This window comes from Monodon monoceros, unplaced genomic scaffold (assembly GCF_005190385.1).
Source record: "Monodon monoceros isolate NGI ecotype Baffin Bay Population unplaced genomic scaffold, NGI_Narwhal_1 Super_Scaffold_16, whole genome shotgun sequence".
Classification (NCBI taxonomy): domain Eukaryota; kingdom Metazoa; phylum Chordata; class Mammalia; order Artiodactyla; family Monodontidae; genus Monodon; species Monodon monoceros.
Window position 1 is genome coordinate 97,404,593 of NW_021703772.1, and position 22,108 is coordinate 97,426,700.

Genomic DNA, 22,108 nt, shown 5'->3' on the forward strand with positions numbered 1-22,108 from the left:
TAGGTGTCAGTTGACAGCATTCTTGAATTCTTTTATGTTTTCTTAGGAGTTCATGTTTATGAGTTATAGTAATTGAAATTTCTTCTTAATAGTCGAAGTAACATGTATGTTTTTTGTAGTTAAAGTAGTCTTGTTTGAGATGTGGTGCAACACATGCATCAGAATTCTTTAGTGTTTCTGTTGTAATAAAAATGCGCAGTATAAGGCACAGATGAAAACCTGTGATTTTATGTTCCCCAACATAATGTTTGAGAACGTTTTCATAAAATTGATGATCTTTTCACAGAAATGTGCTTTTTTAATTGTTTTAGGCATTTAAATCTTAGATACATTTATTTTAGGTTTTGGATTTCAGTTATTTAAAGACTTATTACATGGAATGTTTACAAATCAGCCATTTCAAGGCCTTTTAAGAGTTTAACAGTTTCAGAAGCCCTGCGAAGTGGGTATGTACTGTTGTATAATTACCATTTTAAAGATGAGGAAAGTGAGGTATGGTGAGCTTAAGTAACTTGCTTATGTAAATAGTTAAGTAGTAGATATAGAAATTGAGCCCTGAGGCAGTCTGACTCCAGGGCCCGCTACTAGACTACTCCAACTTGGAATATTATTCAATAAGGGTGGTTAAATTGTTAAATCCAGTTTTTGAAGAGTGTTCAAATTTTTACATATTTAGAAAAATAAATTTCTACTTTTAGAACTGTTAATTTTTAACAAATATGAACTATATAGGGAGGTCTTTGTGACCAGTTCTTTGATTTTATTAACCTGAAACACATGTAAGTTAAATGACATAGAATTATTTATTTAGTCCTTTGAATATTATAAAGACATATTGTGTCTAGCATGGTAAAACTGACAATTGCTGGTTAATTCAGGACAGCTCAATTAAGGAAATGATGTTTAATTACATAAAACTTTAAAATGAAGGTGTACATATTCATTAAGCTACAATTTGAACATAAATAATCGATGCATTTAAAAAGTCATTCCTCACTAATGATTGCATAAAATGTAGAGATGAAACAGTTGAACCTAAGAATAAAAATAACTTAAGAATATAGGACTATAAAAAATAATTTTTATGTTAGACTCAGAGGACTTAGTACACATTTGACATTTGACTCTGCAAATAAAGAATATATAGATTAAAGGAAACACATGGTTATTAGAAAGTAGTTTTTTTTTTTCTAAACGAGAATGAACAGAATTGTTATTTCTGGAGTATATGATGAAGTAGGATGCATTTTATTGAAAAAGCACACGTAAGAGCTTGTATGTTTCCTGTTTGAAGGTATTTCTTTTAAAACTTTGTTTCATAATGGTCCAAAAAGGTAGAGGTAACAGCAAAAGAGACTTTGGGGGGGCTTTTTTTCCTACCTTTTCTTGATGAATTTGTTATTTGTATAAAAGACTAGTTGAGAATTTTATTGCTTCCATAATGCCTTTCAAAGGGATGTCCCTTGCTTATTTAAGTTGCCTTACTGTCAGGGAAGTTATTTTAGAAACGAAACTTTGATTTTTTTAATAAAATGAAACTATTTAAAATTGAGAGCAAACTCTTGAGAAGTAGAAATGAGAGATGTAACTTGTGGTTATATGTGAGAAATTAGCTGCAAACAACAAAATAACTTTAGCTAACATAAGCAAAAAAAGGGATTATTGAAGGGATATGATGTAGATCACAAAATTGATGAGAAGGCTGAAGAACCAGGTCCAGAAAAGCAGAGAAAAAGGAAGGTCAGGTATCAAGAGTCTGCTGCCAGTCATGCGGCAGAATGCTGCAACTAGACACTAGCAATACGAAGTCTAAACCATTTCTTCATCTTTTGGTTATTCAGTCAAGATTGAAAGTTCTGACCGAGGCTCAGATTGGCTAGACATAGATCATGTGAAATATAGAAGCTGAGAGGAGTGGGATGGGTCAGCGTCAGTTCCCTCCTTCTATTAAGTGATGTGAGGTTTTGCCTCCTGTGGGTCCCTCAGGATAGAAATGGTGATTCAATTCTGGCAGAAAAAATAGTGTTCACTGTAGGGGAAAAGATGAGTTTGGAGAAGTCAGTTTCTTATTTTTCTTTATGTTGCCTTAAATTCCTTATTATTTCATTTTGATAACTGCATGATCCATTACTGACTAGCAATTTGAATTAAAACTTTTTCCAAAAAATTCAGCCTAAACGTGTTGAAAGAGCAGTTTTTCTTTTCTTTTTTTTTTTAAGAATAATGGATGATGGTGTGAGTAGTATGGGATTTTTCATTAGAACAGAGGTATAATATTCTAGCAATTTGGCATTATGGAGTATTTTGGAAAACAGGACCTATTTGATAATGACAGGCTATTTTTTTAATTTTTTTTTTTTGAAATTGTAAACCAGGAATATAATTTAAAGAATTTGAGCTACACTTTTTTTCCCAAGAGATAATGGGATGTGTATATATATATGTATATGTGTGTGTGTGTGTGTATAAGTATATATACACACACACACATATATATAAAACTTGGAAGGGAGGAAATAGCTTATGCATTTCATTTGTTTATAGTTGGAGAAATTGGTCTTCAGTGAATAGTAAGCGTCATCTATGCAAATGAATAAATACTTTTGCAGGACTTTTGTTGTGGGGAACATAAAGATGAATAGGAAATGCTGCTTGCCTTTAGGAAGCTCACATGTACACAAATGGTTATGACAGTATAGCAAATGCTCTGGTAGGTATAAAATGAAATTTTTTGGAATCATAGGTGAAGGAAAATTTACATTTTCTAGGGAGCATGAAAAAAAAATTTCCTGATAGAGATAATAATTGAAGTAGGCCTTTAAGGATAAGTAAAATATTGGTAGGCAGAAATAAGACTAGTGTACCAGGTGAGAGAACAGTGGGAGGAAATAATGAGGTGGGAAGTGTAAAGGTAGAATTTGGGTGTGTTAGGTTTGATATAGTACAAGGAAGTAGTAATGTTTGAGATGGTACAGAGAAGTAGTGAAATGTTTGATATGATACAGGGAAATAGTGAAAGAGTCTGATATATGGAAGGTGCTCAGTAAGTGCTTCTTGGGTTGAATTAAAGTAGAAAGATGTTGGAGCTGGATTATGGAAGCCTGGAAGGCCTTGAATTCTATACTAACTTCGTTCATGTTGTAGGCAGTATGAAGCCACAATCTGTTATAAACCAGGTTTATGAGAATAGGAAGTATATTTGATGACTTCGTTATGGTGATTTATGATGATAAAAAAATAATAGCCGACAGTCATGTAGTGCATACTATGTGCCATACACTGTTCGACTGCATTACATATATTAATTCATTTTATACCTAGCCCTATGAGATAGTTACTGTTATTCTCTTCTACGGATGAAACTGTGACACAGAGTGTAAATTACTTGCCAGAGATCACATGGGTAGCATGATAAACTATACTGTTAGTTCTTTCTCTGGTTTTATTGTGTATGTAATCGCTCATGCTTTAGGGAGACAGTACAAACCAGCATTGACTGGAGGCTGATAGATACTTAAGTTCAAATCTAGCTTTGCTATTTCTCTGAAGTGGTTTCTTCTCTGAGTTGCAGTTTCCCAATATGTAAAAAGAGAGAACATCCAGGGTAATGATAAATATTAGAGATAATGTAAAGTGCATAGCAAAATAATTGGCATACAGTAAATAATGGTGGTTCTAGTTATTAAGGGTGTTGAAAGTAATTAATTACTTATTTCACTATTACAGTGTTTTCAGTTCTATGCTGAACACTGGTATGTACAGAAAGCGATGGCATGGTTTTATACTTGAAGCTTACAGTTAAGTTACAGAGATGAAACTAATGTATGTGAAATAATTAAGGATGGCATTTATTTTATTTATTAAAATATCTTACAATTTTATTTGTCAGTAAAGCTGGAGAGAAAAGTCAATGGATAATTATAATAACCTAATTGAGGCAGAACATCTAATGGTCAAAGCATTCAAGATTGAATGTTGAGTCATCTCCTCAGGCAAAGAACCATGAAGAGCTGAGTGTTGGGTGAGGACAAGGGTGTTGAAAGAAGGTGATTATAAATACCAGCAATGTGACCTGCTGCACAAACCAGGACTGAAATAGTATTTTTTTTTTTCTGGTTGTGTAGGCATTGCCAACATTTTTTTTAAATGAATTTTTATTGGTGTATAGTTGCTTTACAATGTTGTGTTAGTTTCTACTGTACAGCAAGATGAATCGGCTATACATATATCCTCTCTTTTTTGGATTTCCATCCCATTTAGGTCACCACAGAGCATTGAGTAGAGTTCCCTGTGCTAAAAGAGTAGGTTCTCATTAGTAAGGATGGCATTTTAGTATTTAGTTGTTTGGGGAGATTAATAAGGGCTGTAGTAGGTGGAGGTTGGTTTATGAATTTGATCAAATCCTTGGAAAAGTATAAATAGGATATGATAGATGGAAGGGTAGGAAGACTTTGTCAGGGTAAGATGTGTAAGCTAAGTTGAAAGCTTTATGATGGCAGGATGTCTTTTGTTCAGTCTCCAAGTTATGGCCTCATGCATAGTATTTAATAATGCCCAGCAAATAGTTTATTGATGAAGGGAAGTCAGGAAGTAGTCTCAAAATATTTGAGGGAGGGATCAGTTAGGAGATTGCCCTACTGGGAATTGAGGTATTCCTATTGGGAGCTTTGGGACAGCAAGTATTTTATTTATTAATTATCCTGCCTTATTTCAGAAGGAGTTTAAATGGGACACAATTGTTTGGAATGATTTGATGGGCAGTTGATTGTGTAGATCATTAAGCAGAAGACTGATAAAAGTTAAATTTATGCAGTATTAGTCTGAGTCTAGTGTTTTATTTTATTTTGTTTTTAACAGCTCTATTGAAATATAATTCACATACCGTAAAATTTACCCTTTTAAAGTGTATAATTGAGTGATTTATAGTATATCACCAGGTTGTGCAACCATCTCCACAGTCAATTTTAGAACATTTTTATCACACCAAAAAGAAACTTCATACCCATTTGCAGAAACTTTCCATTCTCGTCACCCTCAACCCTTGGCAACCACTAATTTACTTTCTATCCTTGTGGATTTGCCTATTTGGCTATTTCATATAAATGGAGTTATACAACTTGTGGCCATTTGTGACTGGCTTCTGTCGTGGGACAAGTATTGACTGCTGTAGTCTACATGTTTCGTGGTGGACGCTTGGACTGGTTAGTAGCAAAGAGGTTGGGAAAACATCGCCAAGAGTCTTTGAAAGAATAATTATGGGAGTGGATAGAAGGAAAAAAAGGACTCTGGATAAAGGAAAATGGTCTGGGGAAGGAAATGTTTACTGAATACTTAGTGAGTGCCATCCACTGTTATCTTAATTGTCGTGACTGCCTTGCAAATTTGGTTTTATTCCTTAGGAATAAAGTCTATAATCACAAGACAGTAAATGGTGGAACAAACATTTCACTCATGATTTTCTGATTCTGTGGTCCATGTTCTTTCCTCCCTAAGAGTGAAAAGGAATTATTAGATTTTAAGTTTTAGATCTGGAAGAACTGGGAGAATATTTCTGTTGACATTTAGGAATCCAGGTTCTTCCACTCAACAGTCTTGTCAGTCTTTTTGTGTTAAATAGTGACTTTCATGTAATGAGAAGAACATTGGAGGGAACTGGAAATGGAAATGCTTTTTAAAAAATTGCCAGTTATCTTTATAGCTAATTCCCTGTGAATTAGCCATTACATTCTTGTGCTAAAAGTTCCTCACACTACAAGTAGGAAGAAAACTATATAGCTAAGCTGAGACTTGAGATATCATGAAAGTTGGCATTCGGATTCATTTGTAGACCTCCGTTTTCACTTAAAATTTGAAAATTATATGCTTGTTATGTAAAAATCTCTATGTGTACTTTACTTTGTTTTTATAGTATGTTAGGGTGGAAGCTGGTCATTCATATTGAGATAAAATTCTTTCAACTTTAAATTAGTGATTCTCAATACCAAGAAATTTTGGAAAATGGGTTGTACTATTATTAAGGTTCTATCCACCCTAAAGTTCTAGGGTCCTTATATTCATTTTGTTGTATGGTTTAAAATTGTTGAAACATTGAAAGTTAAAACTCTACTGCTGTTTCTCCCTTAGGTAGTCTACAGAGTCACACACCATATTTAGCGTAATAGCTTTGGTACATATTTGTTCTTTTCTGGAATGATTTTTGTCCTAGCTTTTTATTCCAGTTCATTTTTGAAATGTAATTTTTTTTTTTAAAGATTCTGTTCTCATTTAGTGGTTCAATGTCTGTAATGTATTGGGATCTTCAAGTAGTTTTTTGCTTGATAAGGCTTTTCAAAGCAAAAAGAAAAGTGAACCATTGTATTAAATAAAAAAGTACTCTGTCAAATCAACTACATGCTTTCAATAAATAAACATGAATTTGCAGAATTAAAAATAATATCCAACATGAGGGATGCTACTGCTTTTAACTGGTTTTACTACTTAAAAATATTCTTTCCATAAATAAATTTCTTCCTTTTAGAAAGGTATACCGAATAATATAACATATACCCCTGTTTATCAGAATCATTACCTGGTAATGATTCATTTCTTTTTGTTTTTTAAGACTGAAACAACATTATAAATGGCTCTCCTCAAATCCACTTTCCCCCCTGCCCAGAGGCAGTTAGGACCACAATAAAGTAACCATTTCTTGTATAAAATTCTTTTTTTTTTTTTGCTGTTCATTTCTATCAATCCGAGCTTTCCCTCTCTCCTAACTTTATTACATTTCCACTGCTGTTCTTCTAATCACTTTGATAACTTCAAAAGTGCTTTTGAATTCTCTCCTTTACTGTATTCCTTTCTCAAAGCAATTTCCAACTTTGCTGACCAAAACCAGCATTGTAGATCTTTTCTCGTTGCTACCACAGTCCAGGGAGATTTTCTGTATATTTAACTTGCTTCCCTGGGCCACAAAGAAAAAATTTGGTTTAGTTTTTCAAAGTATTATATTGCCCTTATGAATTTCATAAACTTAGGATAGCTTTGTCTTTTTCATTTTATGGTCTCTTTTTAAACACCACTTAGAAAATGACACTTTCTTATTTAAGTATAGGAAAGCATAAAGAAGTGAAGTAGATTAATGATTTCACTACCCGGATAACCCAATGACATGTTTTAAATTAAAGTAACATACATGCCTCTCTATGCATGAATTATCTCTGGAATACATAAGTGACTGCCTCTTGGGTTAGCAGTGGGATGGCTAGGAGATAGGCCTGGTAGGGAAACTTACTTTAGTACTTTTTATGTGGTAGGGAAACTTACTTTAGTACTGCTTCTTCTTTTATTTGTTAAAATTTTTATCATGGGCTAATGTTACCTATTCAAAAATTCTTTTAAAAAATAATTTAGTGCATGGTTAGACCATTTAAGACAAGTACTAATTTGAAAAACAAAATTCTCCCATCCTGCTCTCTGTAGATAATCAGAATTTACTATCTCTTGTGTAGACTTCCAGAAGACAAAGTGTATGTATATGCTAGCATTATATAATAGAATTATTCCTATGTAGTTTTATTTTTTCTCTACATATATATGTAAATTTTTGTTTACAATTGACATAAAATATTTGATATGAAAGTATCAAGGTATTCACAAAATATATTTTCCCTGTTTAGGACTAGATGTGAAAGTATTCTCGAGATATTTCAAAGTAATAAAGTATAGTGTAATTAATATTAAAAATAGACACACGTGTACATAGGCAGGAAAACACATACACACGCACCATTTTTTAAGGAACTGCAAGTTGGAAGGTATTAGGACTGTACTAATTTTTGCCTGGGAATCATACTGTGAAAATCAGATGTGTTCCCAAAGGACTGATGAAAATGGAAGATTTGAAAAGGGCCTTTGAGGAAAAAAAGGATGAGGATAAAATAAAACAAGAGCAACAATGAAAAGAAGGATGGAGCATTTATATTTTGTAAGAGCTAGGATTTATGTTTTTTGTTCCTAAATATAATTATCAAGGCTTTATAAAAGTGATTCTTTCTACTTCAGACATAACAGAGTATATTGCAGGGGTTGAGGATTATGAAAGTGAATTGTGGGTACTTAGATGAGTCTGGGAAGGGAAATAGGGTAGTCTTCCAACCAGTGAAATTCATTGAGGTGTTCTAAAAAGTAGAGCCTTGATTTTTGTACTATTAAACCATGCTTGACGTTAAACTGTTAATAGGCACATGTACATTTAAGATTGTTATGTCTTCTTGATGAATTTATCCTTTTATTATTATAAAATTTCTCTTTATCTCTGGTGTTAACTCTTTTTCTTCAAGAAGTTTCATCTGATATCAATACAGCCACTTCAGAGTTACGTTTACTATTTGCCTTCCATCCATCTTTCTTCATTCTCCATCTCTAAAGTGCGTATCATGCAGACAATATATAGTTGGGGCTTTCTTCCTTTTTCTTTCTTCCTTTCTCTTTCTTCTGTCTCTCTTCCTTCCTCCCTTTTAATTGGAGACTGTAGTGTGTTACATTTAACGTAAAAATTGGTACAGTTGAATTTTGGTATACCGTCTTATTTATTTTTTTACTTAGAGTTAATAATTTAAAACTTTATGCAGAGTAGAAACCATGCCTCTCTGTAGATCTGTTAACTCTCTTGACACTCCCTCTACCCTACTGTCCTTGTATGCTATAGTTATCATAGGTATTATATCTGCATATGTTATAACCCCACAAGATAATTTGATTTTTGCTGTAAATAGTCAAAAGTGTGTTAAAAAATTAAGCAGAAAAAAGTCTCATTTACCTAGCTGTTTCCCATTTCTGATGTTCTTCATTAATACCACAGTTTCCCTCTGGTATCGTTTCCCCTCAGCCTGAAGAACTTTATTTAGCTCAGGATTGATGGCAGTGAGTTTTCTTTTCTTTTTTCTTTTTTTTTAATAGATCTTTATTGTAGTATAATTGCTTCACAATACCGTGTTAGATTCTGTTGCACAACAAAGCGAATCAGCCATATGCATACACATGTCCCCATATCTCCTCCATCTTGAGTCTCCCTCCCATCCTTCCTATCTCACCCCTCTAGGTCATCGCAAAGCACCAAGCTGATCTCTCTGTGCTGTGCTGCTGCTTTCCCGCCAGCCAACTGTTTTACATTTGGTAGTGTATATATGTCGATGCTACTCTCACTTCACCCTCCCGCCCCATGTCATCGAGTCCATTCTCTATGTCTACCTCTTTATTCCTGCCCTGCAACTAGGTTCATCAGTACCATTTATTTATTTTTAGATTCCATGTATATAATCCTTTGTAGTTCTGCAATGTCAGTTGTGATTTCTCCTTTTTCATTTCTAATTTTATTGATTTGCGTCCTCTCCCTTTTTTCTTGATGAGTCTGGTTGAGGGTTTATCAATTTTGTTTATATTCTCAAAGAACCAGCTTTTAGTTTTACTGATCTTTGCTTTCTTCATTTCTATTTCATTTATTTCTGCTCTGATCTTTATGATTTCTTTTCTTCTACTGACTTTGGGTTTTCTTTAATCTTCTTTCTCTAGTTGTTTTAAGTGTATGATTAGATTGTTTATTTGAGATTTTTCTTGTTTCTTGAAGTGAGATTGAATTGCTATAAGCTTCCCTCTTAGAACTGCTTTTGCTGCGTCCCATAGGTTTTGGGTCGTCGTGTTTTCATTGTTATTTGTTTCTATGTAGTTTTTTATTTCTTCTTTGATTTTTTTCAGTGATCTCTTGGTTATTTAGTAGTGCACTGTTTAGCCTCCATGTGTTTGTGTTTTTTACAGTTTTTTTCCTGTAATTGATTTCCAGTCTCATAGCATTGTGGCCAGAAAAGATGCTTGATAGGATTTCAGTTTTCTTAAATTTTCCGAGGCTTGATTTGTGACCCAAGGTGTGATCTATCCTGGAGAATGAGTTTTCTTTTATTTGAAAAATGTCTTTATTGCACTTTCATTTTTGAAGGATATTTTTGCTCTTAAAAGATTTCTGGGCTGACTATATTTGCACCTCCTTCAGACTTAAAAAATGTTATTCCACTGTCTTTTGGCCTCCATAGTTTCTCATAAGAAGGTGCTAGTAATTTGAATTTTTGTTTCCTGTTAATGAGCCATTTTTCTCCAGCTGCTTTCAAGATTTTTCTTTATCTTTGATTTTCAGTAGTTTGATTATGATGTGCCTAGGTATAGTTTTCTTTGGATTTATTCTGCATCTCTCTCTCTCTCTCTCCCTTCCTTCTGGAACCTATGTCACCTTTCAGATATTGTTCCCCAAGTCTCTGAGGGTCTATTCTTTTCACTTTGTGTCTCTCTTTTTAATTTTTTTCCCCTCGCTTGTCAGACTGAATGAGTTTTACTGATCTGCCTTCAAGTTCACTGATTATTTCCTCTGTTCTGCTGTTTAGCTCATCCAGAGAATTTTTTATACCTGGCATTGCATTTTTCAGTTCTGTAATTTTCATTTGTTCTTTTTAATAGTTTTGGAGTTTCTGTGATATTTACTATTAGTCATTACTATTTCATTGTGATAGTCACAGCTGCTTTCAAGTCTTTATCTGATAATTCCAACACTGTGTCATTTCGTCTTCTGTTGAGTATCTTTTCCTTAGAGAATGGGTTACGTTTTCATGATTCTTCATAGATGGAATAATTTTGGTTTGTATGAATATATCAAGCCTTGCTTATCTGTTTTCTTGATGAATATACTGTGCTTCCAGTTTTCGGCCATTATGAATAATGCTCTTGTGAACAAATGTTTACACTTCTTTGTGGGGACATATTTTCTTTGGTATATACCTAGAATTAGAATTGCTGGGTCATATGGTAAGTGAATGTTTAAGTGTTTTCCAAAGTGGCTGTTTTATTTACAAATGATTTTGATTATTTTCTATCATTCCAACTAGGAATGTATGAAATTTACCTCAGTGTACTTTTTTTTTTTTTTTTGCGGTATGCGGGCCTCTCACTGTTGTGGCCTCTCCCGTTGCGGAGCACAGGCTCCGGACGCGCAGGCTCATCAGCCATGGCTCATGGGCCTAGCTGCTCCGCGGCATGTGGGATCTTCCCAGACCGGGGCACATACCCGTGTCCCCTGCATCGGCAGGCGGACTCTCAACCACTGCGCCACCAGGGAAGCCCTCCTCTGTGTACTTTTAATTTGCCTTTGTTTTTCTTTTTTTACCCCACAGAGTCGAGCATCTTTTCGTTTATAGCCATTTATATTTCTTTTTCTTTGAGTGGTTATTGTCTTTTACCTTTCACTTTCTTCTCTCCTTATTTCCCTCCCTTGTTGACATCACCTCCTAGATATCCTTTATATATTAAGGTGATTAACTCTTTGTCTCTGAGCGCAGATAATTTTTCTCTTTTGGTCATTTTTCTTTTGGCTACCTTTGGTATGTTTTTGTGAAGAACTTTTAAATTTTCACATAATTGGAGTATCAGTCTTTTTTTAATGTCTGGATTTTGAATTATAGTTACTAAGACTCCCCTGTTCCAGGGTTATAAAGAAGTTATCCTGCATTACCTTTTAAAGTTTTTGGTTTATTTCCCTACCCTGTTTTAATATTTCATCCATTTAGATTTATTTTGTTTTAACATGTATGATATGTACAGAATTTAATTGTTTTCCCCAGTAGCTGTCAAGTTTACGTAGCTGTTTAAGAAAATTGTTGTAAAATATACACAACATAAAATTGACAGTTTTAACCATTTTTAAGTGTACAGTTTAGTGGCATTAAGTACATTCACAACTATCACCACCATTCTTCTTCAGAACTTTTTCATCTTCCCAAACTGAAACTCTGTACCCATAAAACAGTAACAACCATACCCCACCTCCATCCCTGGCAGCCACCATCCAGCTTTTGTCTCTGTGAATTTGACTATTTTGGGTACCTCATTTAAGTGGAATCATATAGTATTTGACCTTTTGTGATTGGCTTATTTCACTTAGGATGATGTCCTCAAGGTTCATTCATATTGTATGTAGTAGCATGTGTCAGAATTTCCTTCCTTTTGAAGGCTAACTAATATTCCATTGTATGTATATACCACATTTGTTTATCCATTCATTTGTCAGTGGACCCTTGCATTGCTTCCACCTTTTTGTCTATTATGCATAATGTTTCTGTGAACATTGGTGTACAAAAATCTGTTGAAGCCTCTGCTTTCTTTTTTTTTTTTTGGTATATACCCAGAAATGGCATTGCTGGATTTCGTGGTAATTCTGTGATTAAATTTTTGAGGAATTGCCATATTGTTTTTTGTAGCAGCTGCACCATTTTACATTCCTATCAGCAGTGTGCAAAGGTTCCAGTTTCTCCGTATCCTCACTGATATTTTTGTTTGTTTTTGATGTTTTGGTAATAGCCATCCTAATGGATGTGAAGTGGTATCTCACTTTGGTTTTGATTTGAATTTTCTTAATTATTAATAATGTTGAGCATCTTTTCATGTGCTTGTTGGCCTTTTGTATATCTCCTTTGGAGAAACGTCTATTCAAGTCCTTTGCCTGTTTTAAAAACTGGGTTGTTTATTTTGTTGTTGAGTTGTAGGAGTTCTTTATATATTCTGGATATTAACTCCTTATCAGATATATGATTTGTAACTGTTTTCTTCCATTTTGTGGGTTGCCTTTGCACACTATTGATAGTGTCCTTTGGTACCCAAAAGTTATTAATTTTGATGATGTTCAATTTATTTTTTATGGTTGTTGTTGCCTCCTTGTGTCATGTCCAAGAAATCCTTGCCAAATTTAATGTCATAAAGCTTTGTCCCCTATATTTTCCTCAAAGAGGTTTATAGTTTTAGATCTTATACGTAGGTCTTGATCCATTTTGAGTTAAATTTTGTATGTGGTATAAGATAAAAGTCCATGTTCATTAAATAATGGATATCCAGTTTTCCCAGCACCCTTTCTCAAAAAGACTGTCCTTTCCCTGTTTGAATGGTTATGGCACCCTTGTCAAAAATTATTTGACCATATATGGGAGGATTTATTTCTGGGCTTTGTTCTGTTCCATTAGTCTGTGTGTCTCTATGTCAGTGCCACACAGCTTTTGTTACTGTAACTTTGTACTAAGTTTTTAAATCAGGAAGTGTGAGACCTCCAACTTTGTTTGAGATTGTTTTGGCTATTCATAGTCCCTTGAGATTCCATATGAATTTTAGGATGGATTTTCTCTTTCTCCCAAAAAAACATTGTTGGGATTTTGATAGCAATTGCATGGATCTGTAGTCAATTTGAGTAAGTAACTTCCAAATGTGAACGTTTGTCCCATGTCTGACTCCTATACTAAATAATCCAATTATCCAAATGGCAGATTTAAGAAAAATCCAAGCTGTTTAATCCCATGTTTAAAGCTTAAGGGAAGGAAAAGTTATCAAAGTGTCTACTAGCTGTAGAAGGAAGAGTTTTTCTGAAGGTGCTACTGAACGATGAGGCCAAACCGAAACATCGGAGTTTGGAGCAGAGAAAGGTTTATTGCAGGGCCGTGTAAGGAGCTGAGCAGCTTGTGTTTTACATGTTTTACCCCTACCCTTTACTTTTATACAAATATCACATAGTTGAACCATTGTTCTGTACCTTGCTTTTGTTCAGTGAACAATACGTTTTGGAGATTGTTCCATATCTGTACATAAGGAGCTTCTTCAATCTCTTTTTTAATAACTGCCTAATATTCTATAGTATAAACGAAGCATACTTAACTAGTTTGATGGCTGTTTATTTCCAGTCTTTTGCTATTATAAGCAAGATTGTCGCAAAAGGCCCTGTTATATGTTATTTTGTACATGTATGAATATCCCTGTAGGATCAGTTTCTAGAAGTGCAGTTCCTGGTTAAAAGCTATGGGTATTCATAATTTTGATATAATTTTGAAAGCAGAGATGTTTAAATGAATTGAAACGATGGAATTTTGTATAGTATTTACCCAGAGTGGAATCTCACTTTATAACAAATAGAAATCTAAGAATTAAATTCATAATTGCTGAGATATTTGTGAAATCCTTATGAAATTCTTTATGTTTTTCAGGTATACAAAACTAGGATATGCTGGAAATACAGAACCACAGTTTATCATCCCTTCCTGTAAGTATTTCTTTTAAGTCACAAATAAGCTGATTTAATATCTTTTAATAAACTAAAATAAATAATCATTTTTGACACTCTGTAAGATTTAGTCCTTTAAAAACATGGTTTGCCAAGTTCTAAGCATGGCCTCATTTCTGTACCTCTGACCATTCATTTCAGATCTCTGTTTAGCTCTTCATTTACCAGATCTGCCAAATACCTTTTTAAAGACAAAAATGAATGAGTTGATAATTAAACAGTTTTCTGCTTTGAGGGTATTGCTGTTAATAATGTGTGTGTGTTACTATTAAGTAATGCATTCCCCATCACACGCCTACAAAGGCTATCCTTTGGTTTGTGGATGTGATTGTTTGCAGGACTCGTGCTTGTTGACATCCCTGACAAGAGCTCATGTTTCAAAATAAGGATGGCATCTCATCTTTAGAGATGCGGACTTCAGCTGTTTTCTGACATCTTATAACCATACTTACATTGTTTTTGTTTTATCTTATTTCTGTTAACTTCACTTTAGCTGACTGTCCACTTTCAATAGTTTGTCTTTCAGAAGTTTTTAAAAAATACTCTCACACTTGGTTTCTTAGCACTCATATTTGTTAGCCTGGGCTATGTATGTGTTCCTAGATGAACCTGTTCTGGGCTTCTGACTTTTAGACATTTCACCTTTTGTACATAATGTAGTAACATTTCTGAACCACCTGACCTATGCCAAGTTAAGACTTTAGCATATCAGATGATAAACCTTTTGAGCCATTCCTTGGTGGTGCTAACTCCTAGACAGTTCTAGTATCACTAGTATTAGACTGTTTGAATATTTTTGTGTATTCTTATTAACTTATGAAAATAAGAAGGACATGGAAAAATAAACATGCAGAGAATAGTGAAAGCAGCTTAGGATTCAAAATCTGTGAAGTTGAGAATGAGGTAGAAATTACTGGGCTTGCCCAAAGCTGCAGATCTTTAGTCTCAATTGGGTACTCATCAGACTTGAACAGGTTGATTGTTTTGTTGTTTATATATAGTGAGAACAAAATTTAAAATGTGTGAAGTGTGTGTCAAAATTGTCTTTAAAGGGGGAGCTAGTACATACTTTCACTCTCTAGAAACAAACCTATTTGACTTTTGCACTTCTGATATACTTTTGGTATACTTCTCTAGGGATTATTATCTAATAATTTAATTCTTACCATCTAAGAATTTAGGCTGTTACCTAAGCCTAATTCTTTAATGCCTGGAATAGATTTTAGGGGACACTGTTGCTCATTCATAGGAATACAGTGGTCTTAATTTGTAGTACTGTTGTCTTTTTCTTTATGTTTTATTCATGCATATTTGTTGTCTACACTGAGGGACAGATTTGCTTTTTTGTTTTGTTTTGTTTTTTTACTTTTGTCCCACATTTATATATAAACATATTGATAGTTTGTTGTTTAAGACTTTGACAACAAATATTGCCTCTATTGCTGACTAAAATGGAAGTACTTTTGTGGACTAGTACTTGACATTAGTTATATTTGAGTTTAGTATTATACCATTGTGTATTGGTTGTATTAGTTTCCCAAGGCTGCCGAGACAAAGTACCAAAAACCATGTGACTTAAAACAACAGAAACAGTCCTGGAGAAGTCTGAAATCAAGGTGTCAGCAGGACCAAGATCTTGCTGACAGCTTTAGGGGAGAAATCTTCCTTGCCTCTTAAAGCTTCTGGTGTTTGCTGACAGTCCTTGATGTTCCTTGGCTTGTATATGCATCACTCCAGTCACATGGCTGCCCTGTGTGTCTTCATATTGTTTTTCTTCTGTGTGTGGATATGTCCAAATTTCCTATTTTTATAAAAACACCAGTCATTGCATTATAGCCCATCCTGCTAACCTCACTTTAACTTGAAAGACCCTATTTCCAAATAAGGTCACATTCTGAGGTGCTAGAAGTTAGGACCTAAACATATCTTTCTGGGGGTACACAGTTCAACCCATAAAATGCTGATTTTGTAATCTCTTAATTTATAATCTTTTATAAAACATTATGTTGTGATTAAACATTTATTTCAGGAGATTACTGATATGTTAACTCTCATCCTTGTAAAGTTTGGTTTTGCTTATGTTCTTAAGTGGCTGTGTTCAGTCTTTGTTGGAAGCCCATATAATTTTGAACTTTTGAACCTTGGGTTCTCATCACCATTGTATCCTTTCTCTATTTCACCTTTCTGCCAAAATTTGCAGTTTTAGTTTTCATTGTCTTATGAGAAGCTGTGGCATGTTAAAAATCCATTTGTGTATGAAAGAAGGTTTTTGATTTTGGGTTTTTTTTTTCACGCAGCCAGTCTTAATGCTGCAGGTGTAGTTTTATAATGAGCCAATATAATCACTGCCACTGATGAGCACGGATATTTGATCTGGAAAACCTGTGGATATGGTTCAAAGTTATTTTCATAATCTTTGTTTTTTAGGAAGTTTATAGTGAGCCATCTGATGTCTGTGTACATTGTAAATAAATTGCTAGAGAAGCTTTCTAACATTTAGAAGTAGATTGGATTTAGAATTTCCTTCAGTATTTTCTACCTACCTTGTTAAGGATATAAATTGTTATTAAATGAAAGTGTAACAGTTGGGTGCCACATCAGCTTATGTGCATGCAGATTTTTCTTTTGTTTTTAATTTTTGGCCGTACCGTGCATCATGCAGGATCTTAGTTCCCTGATCAGGGATGGAACCCAGATCCCCTTCAGTGGAAGCACAGACTCTTAACCACTGGACCGCCAGTGAAGTCCCCAGGCAGATATTTTGAATGAAGAACTGTTGAACTTGAAGGATTCAGAAATTTATAACTTAATTAAGAAATATACAAGTTTTAGGTCTAGAACTGTATGCTGGATTTCTGAAATTATATAAGGAGATTGTTGTGGGTTTTACCTAAATGATTTGAAATTTCCTTTTGTATATGTGATTTAAGTTTATCAGGTCTTTATGCCAGCGTTATACCTAAATTGCTAGCTCATAATAATGCAAATAGGATAGAAATATGAAGAAAGCTTTAAAAATAAATTCCCCGTGCAATTTTCCTACTTTTATAACTGTTTTTCAGTTTTTTCTTTCTGATTGTCCATCAAGCATAGGTTGACTTGGTGAAATTATAATTTTACTCAAATCAAAATAGATCTCACATAGTTTTTAAAAACATAACTGAAACATTCCCACAGCAGTACTTTTTTTGGGGGAGGGGCGCTTTTTACACTTGAGGCCTTGTCTCTGGGTGGAAGTTGAGTTTTTATTGTGTTAGATGAATTTTGTCTTTTTTTTTAATGACCTTTTTGCTTTAATTTGACACTTTAAATATACTAGATCATGTTCTATTTAGTAACATTTTATTACGGAAGAAATACAAGTGAAAAATTTGTCTCACTTGAAAAAAATACAATTTTTGACATGTATAAATAACTTCTATTTTAAAGGTATTGCTATTAAGGAGTCAGCAAAAGTGGGTGATCAAGCTCAAAGGAGGGTGATGAAAGGTGTTGATGACCTAGACTTCTTCATTGGTGATGAAGCAATAGAAAAACCTACATATGCAACAAAGGTATATTTTTATGATTTGTATAAATATAAATAACATTCTCTTTCAAAAAATTAGTTCTATAATTGTGCCACTTGGAATTTCAGTCAATTACAAGCCTAATACCCTCAACCTCTTCACAATAGAAATTTCTTCTTCTCTGTGGCTCCTCCCAGCCTTGCTTTGACTGTACTGGTTTTATTTCCCCAAGAGGAAGATTTTAGCCCCTTCAGGTGAGCAGTATTTACTTTTTCCATCTCAGAATCATCAATGTGATTGGCTTTCTCTTGCCTCCACATTGCCACACCTAGAGATATTTCCCTCCCGTCTTTATTCAGACCCACACTTTCTGCCCTTTTGAAGCCTATGTCATCTGGAAGTGCCACTCTCTTTCCTCCTTTTTATCTTTTTCCCTTTCTTGTTTGTTCCATACCATTCTTCCTCCTTTTCCCTTATTATTGAGGTATAATTTATATACAGTAAAATAGGTAAGGCTTAATTACACAGTTGAAAATTTTTTGTGACTGTAATCATAAAAGTTCAGGACATAGAACAAGTCTAGTAACCCAGATACTTTCCTTGTGTCTGCTCCCATGGTCACTACCCAACCTGCACCAAAAGGGAAACACTATTCAAATTGACTTTACCTAATTTGCACATTTCTTCCTTGGTCCCTCTTTTCTTCCGTTTTAGTAATTTATTCATTAATAAACAGCTACCATGTATAAACAACTTTACAAAGTGCTGAGATTAGATAAGAAAAATGGCTTTCCTGACTTCAAGTCTATTATAATTGGTGGAAAGGAAGCCATTGAAGAAATAATTATAAGTGGCTTGTAGTTATACAAATATTTGGCTCTTGGAGCTTAGAAACAAGACACAACTGGGGATAAACATTTAGAAGGTATTAGTTACCTTTGGAAGGGGTAAGATTCCATAGGGATAGGCCTAGGACAGAGCCTGATGAACGCATCATTTAGGTTTGGATGGAGGAGGAAAGCCTACAAAGGAGACTGAGAAGGCGTAGTTAGAGAGACTGGGTAAACAGGAAGGAGAAATAAGAGTGTGGGATGCTGCGACCAAGTAAGCTAGAGCCCATAGGTTATTTGCTGTCTTTAGCTACAAGGATGTCATTTATAACCTTAATAAGAATAGTTTTAGAAGAGCAGTGAGGCTGGATTAAAGTAGATTGGATTATGAATGACAAGGAAAAAATGACAGTAATATTCAGTGAGGTGGAAGAGATGCTTAAATGCTAGTGTGAAAGAGTCATTAGAAAAAGAGATTAAAGTAACAGGAAAGTGGAGTATAATACAGGGCTCTTGACAAAGTTAAAGGGATGGAATCCAGATGATCTAATTGATATATGGAGGATCTCTTACATTATAAAAAATGAAAAAGAAAAAAGAGGTAAGTATAGAATCAGTTTTATAGATTTGGTGAAGAAAAGTTGGATTCCTGACTGTTGGCTTCTGCTTTCTTTGTGAAATACATGGTGATGTTATCTCTGCTGCCCAGGAAATAGCAGGGAGAAAGTGAAATCTGAGTGATAGGGAGAATATTTAAAATCATCACTGTGGATAACAGAGTAGGGAAACAAAGGCTTGCCAGGTAAATTTAGGTCCATTTGGGAATAGCAATTATGAATTCTTAGTTTTATCGACCAGTTCTGTGTGATTTGTGTGATCAGCGTTCTGGGTATAGGCAAGTTTAGGGTAGGACTGTGCTGAGTTGGGTTTTGGTAGATGGAATGACAAAAGGAAGTATGAATAGTCAAAGTGATGGGGCCTAAAATCTAAACTGTGTGTGTGTTTGTGTGTGTTGTGAGGGGGATGGTTTTTGGCGAGGGAGGAATTACAACAACCAGTGGACTGCAAGTCTAATTGTGATCGCGAGAGATATAGTGAGGTGCTGGAGTATGCTAGAAGGATAAGAAGTTGTGATCAGAGAGGGGTGTACTTGCATTTCAGGGATTTAGAGATGATAGTGATGATCTAAACTGTGGCCAAAATGGAAAAGACACCTTTGAATGTGATGAAGTCGGTGAGCTGAGAGGCCAGAGTTCCTCTGCATTGATTCTGTTCTTTTAAACATTTTCATGTCTTCCAAATGCAACAAACACACCCAAACGACAAAAATTCTTTCAATTCTACCTTCTTTCCTCAGCATTTTAGCTATTGTTTTATTTTCCTCTTTTAAAACCGAACTTCTTATTTGGTCTCATTATTTGATAAGCTCTTTGTTAAATCCAATTATATGTAACAATTTTCATCCTTCTTGATTTGTCTTTCTTTCACTAGATTACTCTGCTGGGTCTCTTTTTTTTTTTTTTTTTTTGCGGTACGCGGGCCTCTCACTGCTGTGGCCTCTCCCGTTGCGGAGCACAGGCTCCGGACGCGCAGGCTCAGCGGCCATGGCTCACGGGCCCAGCCGCTCCGCGGCATGTGGGATCTTCCTGGACCGGGGCACAAACCCATGTCCCCTGCAGCTGCAGGCGGACTCTCAACCATTGCGCCACCAGGGAAGCCCTGGACTATTCTTTTTATTTATTACTTGTTTATTTTTTTCCCCTGCTGTCACTGGTTCTTTATCCTTTGCCTACTACTCAAATGTCAGTATTTCCCAGGTACTGTCCTTGATTCTCTTTTATTTCTTTATTAGAGACTTTCTCTAGGTGGTCTCATCCACACCTTCATCAACAACCACAGCCTGCATCTCTACTTCCAATTCCTTGACCCCATTTCCAAGTACCTACTTTCACCTACCTACTACCTGGCTCTTGAGTTTAATATACTCAAAACAAAATTTATTACATATACTCTACCCTTGCTTATTCCAAGATAAGACAAAACACAACTTTTGTGTCTTAATTAATAGATCCTTGCCATCCTGACTCTAGAGCTAGAATCCTAGTGATTATATCTTTGAGTTTTCCCTTGTAGTGACAGAAATCTTGAATCTGGCCTAGTGTTATTTACACCACAACTGGGGCTCTTTGTCTCTCTTCCTTGGTTCTTTTAAGATTCATTTCAGCTTTCCCAATGCTGCTATAATAATCTTATTAAAAATCAAAGCTATTCTTGTTTATACCCTGCTTGAAAATTTCTACTGATGATCTGTTTCTTATAGAATAAAACCCAAATACAAGGCAAGTAATAGTTTTTGAGAACCTGGTCCCCTTCATGTAGAACTGATCTATCTGTCTACACCCCTTTCCCTAAAGGCACACGTGTTTTTCATCGATAACTGTTGTGTTTGTATATTATTGCGGTGTTTGTATATATTTGTTTCTATTCTCTATTTACCCCACCCCCTGAAAACAAAATTAACAAGGTTGCTCCTTTAAGACCCAGCTTAGATACGACCTCCTCAGTCATAGAGGAATAGGAGCCTTCCCATTTTCCCTCTGAAGCCAAGTTGATCATCTTGTCCTAGGTACTTTATTTCCTTAAAAACTTACAAGGTTATGTTTGTATCTATTTCTTTCACTGGACAGCTCCTTATGGCAGGATGTTCATATCCTTAGCATTTGTGCCAATGGTTATAGTAGGTGCACAATAATAAATGAGGAATAAATGAATAAATAACACTTAGAACATTAAAATATGTCAGTTCCAGTAATGTTATAAAATGAATGATGTAGTACATTTTTTCCTTCCCTAAAGCAAAGTGGGGACTAAAAGTTATTTTTTAAAGTATAATGACTTAGAAAGTATCTAGAAGGCTATGGTGAAATGTGGATATTAGGAATTAATAGATAAAAGGTTTAATGATTAAGTAGATGACTATAGGATATTTATTTCACTAATGCATTCAGCCTTAAGTACTGGGTGTGTATTTGTACTATGTGCATGGAACTGTATTTTTTTGTTTATTTTTCTTTTGTATATTTTTTTAAGTTTTATGCTTATGTTTTTACTTTGCTTAAGTAAGTCTTCATATATTCAGAATACTAATCTTTAGTTACATGTGCTGTGAAACTATTTTATTGCAGAGATTCACAAACTTTCTCAGTGCCCTTAGTGTCTCAGTAAAATTTTTTACAGCATCACTTAGAAAGAAATTAATAACAGTTCTGTTTGTTAAGTAGCAACTTAGTAGCCACTTGAAAAAAATAAAACATATTTTTAATAGTTAAATAATCACAATTACCAGTAGGATGCATGTGCTTGTCGGGCACTTCACAGTTTCTTACACCTGGAATCAGATTGCACATCACCATCTTCATTTCTTATTGTACATGGGTTTTTTGGGGAGGTATTTAGTTTTCATCATAGCAACTGCTGGCAACCCAGCTTTTCAAAGAAGTGATATTACTTGAAGGGAATCTAGTATGATCTGATGTTGAAACTGAACTACTTTAAAATAGTAGGTATGCAGTGCCAAACTGATTCTGAGTATCACCAGATTTCCCTGGAAAATGTAAAATATTTGCAGTGTCTTTGAGAATTTGCTGTAG

The 22,108-nt window shown here is 34.6% G+C and overlaps 1 protein-coding gene across 1 annotated transcript in view; it reads left to right on the forward strand.

Annotated features, from left to right (window-relative positions):
• Positions 1-22,108, forward strand: part of ACTR3 (actin related protein 3) — a 57,559-nt gene that overhangs the window by 7,335 nt on the left and 28,116 nt on the right. The window contains exons 2-3 of the mRNA XM_029224951.1: positions 14,043-14,098; positions 17,549-17,673. Coding sequence (XP_029080784.1) covers positions 14,043-14,098; positions 17,549-17,673 — 181 coding nt within the window. The remainder of the gene's footprint in view (positions 1-14,042; positions 14,099-17,548; positions 17,674-22,108) is intronic.